Source organism: Sturnus vulgaris, chromosome 22 (assembly GCF_052056855.1).
Source record: "Sturnus vulgaris isolate bStuVul1 chromosome 22, bStuVul1.hap1, whole genome shotgun sequence".
Lineage (NCBI taxonomy): Eukaryota > Metazoa > Chordata > Aves > Passeriformes > Sturnidae > Sturnus > Sturnus vulgaris.
This window is the reverse complement of record NC_142264.1, coordinates 1,062,218-1,074,682: the sequence shown is the minus strand read 5'-3', so window position 1 is coordinate 1,074,682 and position 12,465 is coordinate 1,062,218. Positions and strand designations below refer to the sequence as shown.

Genomic DNA, 12,465 nt, shown 5'->3' with positions numbered 1-12,465 from the left:
GGTCATTGTTCAGTGAAACCTCCCCTCAACTCTGCTAATACCCAAGTTCTCTTAATGGAGGCCTCTAGTAAACTGTTCTGAGAATAATCTAATTTGGAATTAGAATTGCAGGAAGACTTCCTTTGGTTTTGCTGTCAAAAGAACATAAAAAGACCTGAATAACAAAAATATACAGTCTACCAAGGAACTGGAAAAAATGCATATAAAAAGGTAGTGTTTAGAGGCCTTACATTGGTGGCATGATAGGGTTGCTGATGACATATTTCTGTTTTTCCATTTTTCAGGAATATATTTATATATAATTTTTCAAATCTCTGGTACTTTTTACCTGGAAGAATCTGAAATTAAATCCTTTCTTTCTTCTGAAAATCTGAGTAATGCAGCCATGCTGTGTAATAGTTTGTGAGAGGGAGGTTTGGGAAGATAAAATTGACCAAGCTGGTCTTGTGAGAAATGTCATTAATGGCAGAGACAAAAAGCTGAAAAAAGCAGAACATGAGTTGTTGGAGTCTTGGATGAGGAGGGAGCTTTGCATGGAATGGCCTCCCCTTCCTTCCAGCCCCCAAAATACCAGAGCAGCAACGTGCTCCTCTCCCAGCAGCTTTCCCTGTAATTTGTGCTGCTTCCTGAAGCTTCCTCTGTGGTTAACTCTGACAGGTGTTGTTTCTGCTTTATAACTCATCAGAACAGAATATGAGGAAGTGTGTCAGGCTTTTCTTTCTGTCTTTAACTGCTGTAGTTTAGTTAAAAAGATGAAACCTTTGAGTAGTGCTAGATACTTAGAAGTTATCTATAATACAAAATTTTTTCTTAAATGTCCAATAAAATCACATTTTTTGGCTTTTGGCTCTCATACCTGCCCAGAAATACCCCAGGGAAGTTTATCAGCAAGAGGGAGAACTTTTCTAGTAACGTTCCAGAGTGAAGGTGTTAATTATTTAAGTCTCCAGATTACTTAGTGTTTATAGCAGTAAGCAGTAAAAATTATTTAGGAGTAAATCAGTGATATAAAAATATAGAGTTGTAATTTTTCACTTAGTTTTCATACTAAATAAACACAGTAACTCACTTCTAAATAGCTCTTTTATATACTCATGTTTTAGCAGCAGAGCTGTTAAGAGATTATTTCTATGGTAATTTTAATTTCTTTGTGAATGTCACCTTGGCCTACTATTTCCAAGCTGGTATTTCCCAGGCACAGAATATCTGGATATCAGGATTGATCCCAATCATGCTGAAACTTTGAAACTTTAGGCAAGTTCCTCAGCAAACTTTAAATTCCAGGTAACAGGTCAGGTGAAGGATATTTTATGACTGTGTAGTCTAATTTTGAAGCTCAAATTGAAAAACCTGATGTATTCTTCAATAATTACTTGGCTACCTGTTTGAAGGATAATCCATATTTTAAAAGTTTCCTCATCTCTTGCAGGCTTAGAAGTTCTTTCTTTAATCAATCTGTTCTAATGTGTTCTCATAAATTCACACTGGAATTTCAGCCTCAAAGTATGGCAAATTCTTTTCAGGTAGGCATTATTGAATGGAGGCAAGTGTATAATTTTGGACATACTGAAAGGATTTGAAATGCTGATGTTGATAGTAAATCATTGCTTATAATGTGTGCAGGTTCCACGGGAGGGGCTGCAGCTCCCCCACAAGTGCTGCAGATGTCTTTTAAAGGTGAAATTAGTTACAGTAAATGTCACTCACATGAAGTATGCACTTTAGAAGCAAGGAAACCATTCCTTTAAAATTAATGATGCATTGCAAATATCAGAAAAAACCTTATATCCAGCGTAAAGATAATTAAAATTCAGGTCAGAAGTGTATGACTTAGTCGGGCTAAATTTTTTAATGAGATTTCAGAAAATTAATTGGGCGAGTATGTTTTTACTCTTCTAAAGAATATTTCATTTCATGGCTCTACAGGAAAGATGCTTTTATTGGCATCTGAAGATTGTACTGTGTGACTTTTTAACTGTTGTTAACTAATCTTAATAGTTTTTAGGTTGGTTACAAATACTCTAAATGCCTACAGCCCTTTGTGCAAGGCTGACTGGTGCCTGTTTTCCACGTGCCAATCAGCAGTAAAACAACTGACTTTATTATTAATTAACATTAGATCTCTGGGTTTTTATATTGTGCAATTAGCAATGAACATTCCCCTTTCTCAGCCCATCCAGGCTCGGATTCCCTGTTCCTCTGAGGGAGCAGGGGACAGTTGTGGCTCTGCAGTGGGGCTGTGTTTGTGATGTTTTTGTGATGTTTTTGTGCTCCTTGGCCCAAAACAAGGGCTTAGAGGCTGCAGGCAGAGCTGCTCTCACAGTTCTCTTGGGGCTGTTCAGGTTTTCTCCAGATCTTAAGTAATTACAAAGAGATAAATGTTTTGGCCAAACACTAATTGTTCTGGAGATTGAAAGTTTCTACAGAACAGTTTTTTTTCTTCATCTTCCCTATCCCAAACCAAATTCTGGACAACAACTCATTAAGAAAAAGAAAATAGAACGAATGTGCAGAGGGTGTGTGAGGCTGCCTGTCCTCGGGGCAGGGTTTGGAGGGAGCTGTTGGATCCCCAGTGCCACAGTTGGGTCTTTGTGTTCCTGCCCCCAGAGCAGGGGTTGTGAAATACAAACTACACCCAAGGAGCAAGTCTGGAGCAAGGAATTTCCTAATCCTGCCTTTCCCCGTGTTTGGGTTCCTTTATAACCTGGGATATGGAATTCTTGTTCCTTGCCCAGATCTGTTCAGGTGTGTACAGGATAACTGAAGCTTTTATTTCGTTGGGGATTTTTTGGTGTTATGAAACCTTACCTGTTCTGCAGACAATCTTGTAACACCTTGAAATTCGAGGCAAAATGCCCTGACAAAATTCTCCCTGAAGTCCTGTGACAAGGGCTGCCTTTCCTGCTTTTGCCAGCTTTGTAATCTGTGCTCTGGCACCAGTGGTTCCATCTCACAGAGCACATGTATGCCAGAGGAGATGTCCAGAAGAGCTTGTTCTTGGAATAATCTCTGCATTTCTTCTTAAAAATGAATGGTTTTTTTAATTCACATGAGGAATTCTGTGACTTTAATCATTGGTGCTTTGGTGCCTTTTTTTTTTTTTTTTTTTTTTTTCATGGAGTAGGAGAAGAATGAGACTTCGTTGTGTGCATGAAGAGAACAGCCTTTGTCTAAAAACGAGTTCTTCCCAGACTGTGCCCTTCTCTGGGAACAGAAATTTGCAAACAGCCCAGTTTTCATAGTGAAACCCCAGTGGTTGGGGTTCTTTTTGCTTGGTTGGGTTTTTTTCTCCTTTTTTTATTCAGTTTTGTTTTTTTTCTTTTAAATTCAAGCTCCATTGTTGAACTTGACACCCGATCTGTAGAGGCAGGGGCTTGATTTTACTGCACTTACGGAAACCTGAGCCTAAATCTGTCCTAAAAATGGGAAAATTTATTTTTAATGGACAGGTTTGAAGGTGATGGTGGTATCTTACTGCACACAATTTATATCTGTACATGAAAACCCTGAGGTTCACAGAAATAAAGATCACAAGTTGTTTGAATGAATAGGGATTGGTTCTTAGCCAGATTTCTGAAAAATGGTGATTAATTGTGGAAGGACATGAAAACGATGGGGTGCCCCTGTCAAAAGTCCTGGAATGAGTGGAATATGTGTAAGGCCACACGAGAGGGGTGTTGCTGTGAGCAGGGAGGTGTTTCCTGGGTGTTCTGCACTCAAGTACAGCAAAGCATGAGAGAAGGTTAAGTTTGAACATCAGGAGAAGTGGCCTGTGACCAGTAGGGAGCTTTCTGGTGCAGTCTGGGCTCACCTGAGGATGATTTGTTCCGTAATCAAACATCTCCTGCCCTCTCTGAAGGCTCTTTATTTTAATTAGGGCTGATAGGTTGTGATAGCCCATGCAAATCTAGGTCATTGCATATGTAAATGTGCAGCTGCAGTCCTGGCAGTGCCAGAACACATCAGCAGAGGTGTCCAGGCATGGGCAGCATCACCCCCAGCAGCCCAAGGGGCTGGGGCACATTCCCCTCGCACTGGCCCAACGTTTGTTTATGTTTGCAAGTTCAGAAGTTGGTAGATATTCCTGGGCACGTGCTTGAAATGTTAGTTTACACTTGAGCACTCTTGGTGTAAACACACACTTTAATCATTTGGGAAAGGCGAGTGGGAGCTGTCCCTGATTTCAGTGTGGATTTCTCTCTGAAAAATAAAGTTTTGTAGCAGTTGCCTCATAAAATGTTGTTAGAAGTGCTGCTTCTATTGTGAATGGTAACTCCAAGTTGGAGAAGCTTTTGCTCAGACTTTCTTACTGCTCAAGAGCAGCTCAGGGGGCACATGGACATGGTGAAGGAAATGCTGTGATTCCTTTCTGTTTTTAAATTAGGAAAAAGTGCTTTGTAGGTTTATGTGCTGACACCTTTGTTTTGTCTGGGGAGAGTGGTTTGTCTGTACAGGTCAAGGAACTCGTGTGTAAACCAGTTGGGAAGCAGAGATGTTCCTGGTGGGAACCAGGAGAATGGGACAAATGCCTGTGTGCAGACTGGGCTGGCTCTGTCAGGCAGGGCAGGGACTGGTGTTCGTTCAGTGCCTGGGAGGAGCTGAGTGCCCCCATGCACTGTGATGGGGATTGAGGACTGGGTCTGTTTATCAGACCCCTGCAAAGAGAGGCTGCCAGCAGTTTGAACTGAGAAGGCTGCAGGGGCTGATTAATTGGAATATTTGTTTGTCTGCTTTCATCCTGTGTTGCCTTACTCTGCTGATGATTTAGTAACTTAGAGGAGAATGCATGTAAACAATAAAGCAAAGCAATTGTAGCCTTCTGCCCTTTATGTGATAACTGTATCACTGAGAGGATGCTCCTGGTTTATTGGATAGTGCACACTGCCAGACTTGGAGAAATGAATCCTTAGACTTGAATTTTGGTCTGGTTTTTGTTCTCTCTGTGAATGCAGCATAATTCCAAGCACAGCACAAGCACTGAGTGCTGACCCAAACTTTGCAGTTAATAGCTGGTGACTTGTTCTGGAGTGCTCTAAAAGAGAGCCATGCCCTGAGCTGCTTGGAGGAAGCCCTTGGAGAAATGATCTTCCTCTTTCTGTGCGACTTCCTTCAGAAATAGCTGCAGGTCCTAACGCTGCTCTGAAAGCTTTGCCTGCATTTCAAATCTCAGTTGCAATCCTCTGCTGCTGCATTAGGCAATGACAGCGGTAGCAATGGTGATTCCTGCATGCACGCAGCTCTCCCGGACTCTTGTGCTGGGCGTGGTTCGCCTGCAGGGATGGCTCAGCCCTGGGAAACGCTTCCCAGCCCAGCCTGTGCCGGGAACTTCTCTTTTTGTGGGTTTTGATGCAAAGTCTGGAACGGCTCAAGATGCTGAAACTCGAAAATGTTGTACTTGGCACGTGTGCTAACTTTGAGTAATTAATTCTCATAATTTCTTTTTTAAACATTGTTTGGCGGCCGCGCTAATTACAGAGGAGGCCGGGAGGGCTCTGGGGAGCAGTGCCAGCCCATGGGGTCTGTGCTCCTCGTTCTCCTGGGTCTCCGTGCCCGTTTACCTGGCACTGCTGGGCTGCACCATCAGCATCTCCCGGGTGACTCAGGCAGAGCTGACGAGAGCCTGTGCACCGAGGGAGAGCAGTGTGGGATTAATTAGTTACTTACACGGAAGGCAAGACTTGAATTCCCTTTTTAAAGAAGTCGTTTGGCTTTCCTGCAGCCTGTGCTGCTGCAGTGTCTGAAGGAGCTGTGTGTTTGTGGTGGGGCAGGAGGGGCTCCGGGGGCGCTGACCGCCGTTCCTTTGGCAGAGACATTTCCCGGCGTACCCGTACCGCTGCACCTTGGCGGATTTCCAGATCGAGAAGAAGATCGGGCGAGGCCAGTTCAGCGAGGTTTACAAAGCGACTTGTCTGCTGGACAGGAAACCTGTGGCACTGAAGAAGGTGCAGGTGAGCATCCGAGTGCAGGTCCTGCTTCCAGGGAGCATCCAGGGGATGATCAAGGGCTGCCAGCTGCCCCGGAGGCAGATACAAGATAAACCTGCAGGGTGGGCACCCCTCACCACCCCTGTGGCTGCCAGTGTCCACGTTACACAGCAGTAGTGCCATCTCACATTTATTTCAAATTTCACCCTTTATCAAAAGGGCTCACCAAGTGGTTATGACTGTGTGAAACAGAGAGGCCCTGGGCTGTGCTGCTGCCATCCCAGCACAGCTGGACCTCGGGAACATGGGAGGGAAAAGGGCTGGAGTTTGCTGGTGGAGCTGGAGAAGAATTTGTGAAAACTTGGATGTCAGAAGTGTAGAGTTTTTAAACTTGGCTGAAAGTATTGGGCAGTATTCAGAACAGCATTTTTTTGGAAGAAATTTGCTTTTAATCCTTCAACACATCCTCCAAACTCTCATTTCCAGTGACTTAGTGATGATTGAGCATTTATATTCATTCTGCAAAGTTATTGTTAATTATCACAGAGAAATCAGTGGAAGCTGTATCTGTTTAAAACAGAAGAGTAAACATTTTGTGTTTTACTTGCCTTATGAAATGAATAATAACCAATGAAAATCACAGCAGCAAATTCACAAACTTACATCTTTATTTTTCGTGCTGCTTAGAAATATTGCCTATGGGTTTTAAACTTAGTTTTACCACAATGTTATCCCTGTGGTGGTTTCAAAATAAAGAAAACATTGATCTTTCTTTGATCTGGGGATTGTGTGAATACTCATTACAGTAGAGGACGTACAAATTGGGGAAGGAAACACCAACTGCTTGCTAAAGTGTAAAGTACTTTGTTTTGTTGTTTTGTTTTTTCATTTCTATCTTCTATGTTTTTGTGTTTGAAGATTTTTGAAATGATGGATGCCAAGGCAAGGCAAGATTGCATTAAAGAAATTGACCTCTTGAAGGTAATAATTTTTATAATAACTTTTTTTGGGGGGGGGGGGGGGGTTTGGTTTTTGTTTGTTTGTTTTGTGAAAAAAATTGTTTTCAGGTTAGCAAATAAAGCTTACAAAAGGAGAAAGCAGTTTTGCCTGTAGATGTTATGTATGTGTGTGTATAAATAGCACACATGAAAAATAGACTTTATCTAAAGGCTCTGAAACCAGAGTGTATTTAAGTGATTAAAACAAGTGGTGATTTTAATGCCTTAGTAGCTTATTTTAAATTGTTGATTAAAAACATAGACGTATTGCACTTTAAATATCTTATTTTAGTAAATGCAACAGACTGCAAAAGGCTAAAAATTTAGCTTAGTCAAATTTCATTCCAAAAGTATTAAATAATTAATACTTCTGTGCCTGTGATTTTAGGAATTTCTGTTCAAATTCATGCACTTGTAGCCTGAGTCTGTAGGGAAGGATAAACATGAGCCAGTTGCTCAATAATCATGGAGGAAAATAATGCCAAGGTTTACATTCAGAAAGAGGCTCTGTCATATTTTTGGGTTCTAGGAAAAGAAAATTGAAACCTCAGTTGTGAATATAAGAATGAGCTGTACTGAAATGAAAGAAAGGAATTAGTGAAGAAGCCAGCACAAATAATCAGATAATAAATTGACATGTGCAATTTCCCTCTTATTGTCCTCCTTCAAAGTTTTAATTCAGTTTTGTTATTCTTATAAGGGGCAAAGAGACCTTGAGTACTGTAACCAACAGTTGGGAGTTTGTTTTTATTTAAAGAGGGGGAAAAATCGGTTATTGCTTAACAAGGCATCCTTCAGGACTCTGCTTTTAAATGTTTTTTAACATGACCAAGTTTCCAATAGAAGAGGTTGTTTCACCCTGTTTGGGTGGAGCTGCTCTTTGCTGAGGACATCCCCAGGCTGCTGTGCCTGTGGGAAATGCTGATTGTGCCAGGATTTTGTCAGGAGCAGATCAGCCCAGGCTGTGCCTGGGACTTGCCATGACCACGCTGTGACTGCTCCTCTTGCATTCCCTCCCTCTGCAGCAACTGAACCACCCCAACATCATCAAATATTTGGATTCTTTCATTGAAGACAATGAGCTCAACATAGTCCTGGAGCTGGCTGATGCTGGGGATCTCTCTCAGATGATCAAGGTAAGGATGTGTCCAGTGGAGGTGCTGCAGACTCCCAGCACTGGGCACAGCTGCGTTAGAAGCAATTCTGTCTCCTCCTGCAGTTTTGCACACCCCTAGGCTGCTTCCAGACCTGAGCCAAAGTGTCTGGTGGCATTTTAAACTCCCCAGGCCATGCCCTGAGTTTGTGCTCACTGCTGCAGAGGGAAGGGCCCGTGATCTGCTGGGACACTGTGGCACTGGCAAGGTTGATTTCCTCAGCCCGTGATTGATGGGGACATTTAATTACTGTTGGGTTCACTATTCACATTGCCTGTCTGCCACTCCGAAGACATTCAAGGAAGTCTATTGACTTACTTTGCAATGGGGATTTGGGTTTGAGGAAATGTTTCAAGTACTTGTTCTTCTTTTATGTTGCTCTTAGGAATACTTGTATTGCTGCAAACCAGCTTTAGTTAAGCTGTTACCACCTGCTTTTATATTTTCTTTGACATGTTAATCTTTAGACATACATCCCTTGTGAGAACAGATGTGTTATATCATGTTTGTTAGCACTCTCAACCTTCTCTCCATGTTTTACCTGGTTTTTGCCATCATTATTCTGTAATTATCATAAATGAATGTTTGGAAAGTTCTCCTCCTCCTTGTTGTCACAGTTAAAATATCTTATTAACAGATTTGTTTTCTTTGCCAGCAGAGCTATGAGGCACTAGGCCAAAGGCTGTCAAACAAGTTCCCATTCAGTCCATAGTCAATGGCTAAATTTCCAGGGTGCAGGAGAATCTGCCTGGACCCCCAGGGCTTGGCAGAGTCACTGCTGGGACAGCCCCGGGGCTGCAGGCTGGGGAGGGGGCTCTGCCCCAGCCCCGGGGAGCTGGGGGGGCACGGCTGCCCCTCCTGCCTTTGTCCCCCCTGCTTCCCTGGGGCTTCTGCTGCAGATCCCCATTTCCTTTTCCCACCATTTCCTGGGAAACTTGCTGCTCATCTTGTTGTGGTTGAGGATGGAAAAAAATCCAGGGATTGTGAGAGCAGGAGTTAGGGCTGTGTGAGACCTTCCTGGGCTGTGCAAGGGTTCTGCTTGAGTTTGCAATCTTAGTTTACAAAAGCTTTACCTACAGAATTGTAAGATTTCACAATATGAAATATTTGTATTTTTTAGTAATCTGTACTTTTTAGTTTAAAAATACTGACAAATATGTTCATTTGCTTATCAAGGTTGGCTATTTAATTTTTAAAAATAACTTTCTGTGTCACTATAATAAGAGTTACATTTTCCAAAACATAACTGCCAGAGTCTCAGATTGGTGCCTTGCCCAGTGCTGGACTGTGTTGACTTCCAGTGTCCACAGCTCTGTGTTCTCTCTGTATTTCAGGCACGAAGAAGATGCATTTGTTTTTTTCAAGCTCATACAAATGAAGTTTTTCAACTGATGCAAATCTAGGAATTAAATTTTTTTTTTTTGTTTCTAATAGAGGTAAAAAAGAAAAAATACCAAGCCCTTAAACCCAAGAGGGAACAAAAGCTTCCCACTAAATTCAACTCCAGGGGAGTTTCCCCAGCAGCCCCTCTGTGTCACCCTCTCCCCTCCCTGGAGCTGAAGCTCCTGTGTGGATTTTCAGAGGAGCAGCGGTGACAGCCCTGGGAAGGTGTGAGGGTGATAAACCCAGGGCCTGTCTCTGTCACACCCCAGTGCCTGCATTATTTATGAGGGATGTAGAGCTGCAGGAAAACCCACCGGAGAGTTGGGACTTCCTTGTAAATGTCAGGCAAACCTTATTGGACATGACATTTAGAAAATTATCACTAGTGGTCTTGCATATCCACTCTTAAATATTTTAATGAGAATTAAATAATTTTATTGTGTATATAACACTTTCTCCCTCACCCTCTGTAATTCCTCTGTGCTCTCTCTCGAGTTTTGGGTTGAGACTGTTGCAATCTGTCAGATTTGCTGCCTGGGGAATTGCACAGTCGTGCCCCTTCACAGCTGATCTGCAAAGGAAAATTTGCCATTGCTTGAGTCAAACACGAACTGGTAACAGCATTTCACATAAAATAGGGAATGTGACAAGGGACATCAGATGTCAGTGCTGAGAGGGGAAAGCAGGAGATGCAGAAAGGGGCACAGGCCCTCCCTTTATCCCTGTGCCGTGGGAGCTCTCGGGCGCGATGCGAGGGAAGCGCGGCTGTGGTGGGGCAGCAGGGAGTGCAGCACTGCCTGTGCCACCCTGAGTGCCAGGGCACGGGGCACTGGGAAAGCTCTGCAAGTGCTGAAGTGTGTTTGTTCATGCTGTGGCTGTAGAGCTGGCTCAGAGAGAAGCCAGGGAGCGAGGATCTGAGCCCTGCAGTTTTGGGATGCCTGGGTGCGGTGCCAGACACGGCTGCCGTGCCCCCCTGCTCAGGAGGGGAGCAGCTGAAGGTCTGCAATGCTTGGCCTTCACTGAAGTGTGCAGCTGGCTCTTTATTGCTGTAGTGGGTTGAAGAAGACTTGAGGATTGCAGGGAGCCAGGGCCACGCTGCCCTCGGTGGTGCTGCTTTGTGCTGCCCATTGTCCTGAGAGCTGGGAGGCACCAGAGGTGCCTGGAATGGGACCGGCTCGGCTGAGCACCCCCAGCTCGCCACAGAGTGCAGTTCATTTACTATTCCTGTTATGCATGAAATAGAATATATTACTCTACTTGATCACAGAAGAAACATGGATACTTTATTGATGCTCTGGCCATCTTTTAAAAAAGGGAAGCAGATTTCCTTATCCTTGTTAGTAGACAATGTAATAATGAATGTTTACGAGGGAGGGGGTTTAATGGTCTTTTGTTTCTTAAGGCAAAATATTTGAGACATTTGTTGTTTTGAGGCATTAAATATGTTTTGCAAGGTAATTAAGGAGATTAATGCTAATCATAATTGTGTCCATTCAAAAATGTCAAACCTATTTAAGCATATTTTTCGTAATAGTTGTTAATTAGTGAACTGCATCGAAGTTTCCACACAGAGAGGAGGAGTTAAAAGCTAATCAGAAGAAGAGTCATGCAGCTGCAGATCTGGAAGACATGAGCAACCTGCAGCTGACTAACACAATTCCAGGAACGAGTGAAATATGTTGCTTTTTCACTGATCTTTTATTTATTTCCTCCCACAGTATTTTAAAAAGCAGAAACGGTTAATCCCGGAAAGGACGGTGTGGAAATATTTTGTGCAGTTATGCAGTGCAGTGGAACACATGCACTCCCGCAGGGTGATGCACAGAGGTAACATTAATTCAGTCTCTTTTCACTGAATAATAATATAATGTTCCAATTAGTAAGCGCCTACATTCAAAAACAATTATTGCTGATGTTCAGCCAATGCATGTTTAGAGAGGCTGGAGCTGGGAGATGGATTTCTCCTTCTGTCTCGGCCTCATTGTTAAAGCATTCAGGCCGAAGTGAGTGTGGTATTAGGAAGATGAGCTGCTTTGTATTCCAGACACTGATATTAAGTAGAAGTGTCAAACTTGCCATTAGAAAAGTGTCAGAAATAAAATGCTGAGACTCCTGGATACAGTGAACTCTTAAGAAATAGTCTTCATTATATTAGCTGTGACCTTAGAGAGTTGAGAAGAGTTTTCCTGTCTTGCAGGCTTTTCTGAAATATTAATATAAATATGTCCCACACTCTCATAACCTGTTCTCTATTTTCATTAATTATTTTTGAATCTCTTGTCTCAGAACATCTTATAACTTTGAGCTCTATCCAAAAATTACACTATTGCTTTCAGTGTCAGTGAAGTGCTTTGGGAAGGGCTGGACTCAAGAAATGCAAATTTCCCAAAAGGCACTAGCACCCATCTTGGCTGCTTGTTATTTCCTTGCTCCTTTGAAGGAGGCAATTCTTCACTGTGTTTGTCAACAGTGTGATACCATTTTTGCTCTGTTACACGTCCCCTGGTGCAGTTTATCAGTTGTACCTGAATTAGGTCTGCAATTGGTGGCTGAAATGGGGAGCCTCACCTTGAGTCTGCTCTAACATGAGGAAAGAGCCTCTCACTCAGTTCTGACATGACTGCCTGGGAAACTGGGGTTGTAGTGATTTCTACCCTCCATGAACCACCTGGGCTGTGTAGAGCCCAGAATTTCTGTGCATGTGGAACAGTAATGACCCTTGCATGAGGGGATGGTGGTGGGCAGTGCAGCTTCCTGTGGAAAGTGATCATTCCCAAAGAGAACTGGGCTCATTCCTTTGATTTCCAGCAGTGAAAGAGGTTGCCTCTGTTCTGTTGAGCTGTTTCCTACATTTTCCCTCATTGGTATTTCTTGTGTGCTGGGAAGTGCACTCTGATTTTTGTGTCTGTGCAGAGCTCGAAGCCTTGGAAGATTGAGCTTATCAAAGCTCTAAAGGAACACGGTTCTGCTCGAGCCTCTTTGTACCCTGAGCGCTCCAGGCAATGC

At 43.0% G+C, this 12,465-nt stretch overlaps 1 protein-coding gene across 2 annotated transcripts in view; it reads left to right on the top strand.

Annotated features, from left to right (window-relative positions):
* Positions 1 to 12,465, top strand: part of NEK6 (NIMA related kinase 6) — a 45,025-nt gene that overhangs the window by 17,558 nt on the left and 15,002 nt on the right. For both annotated transcript variants that reach the window (XM_088177516.1, XM_088177517.1), the window contains exons 3-6: positions 5,808 to 5,948; positions 6,843 to 6,905; positions 7,948 to 8,058; positions 11,178 to 11,286. In XM_088177516.1, coding sequence (XP_088033642.1) covers positions 5,808 to 5,948; positions 6,843 to 6,905; positions 7,948 to 8,058; positions 11,178 to 11,286 — 424 coding nt within the window. The remainder of the gene's footprint in view (positions 1 to 5,807; positions 5,949 to 6,842; positions 6,906 to 7,947; positions 8,059 to 11,177; positions 11,287 to 12,465) is intronic.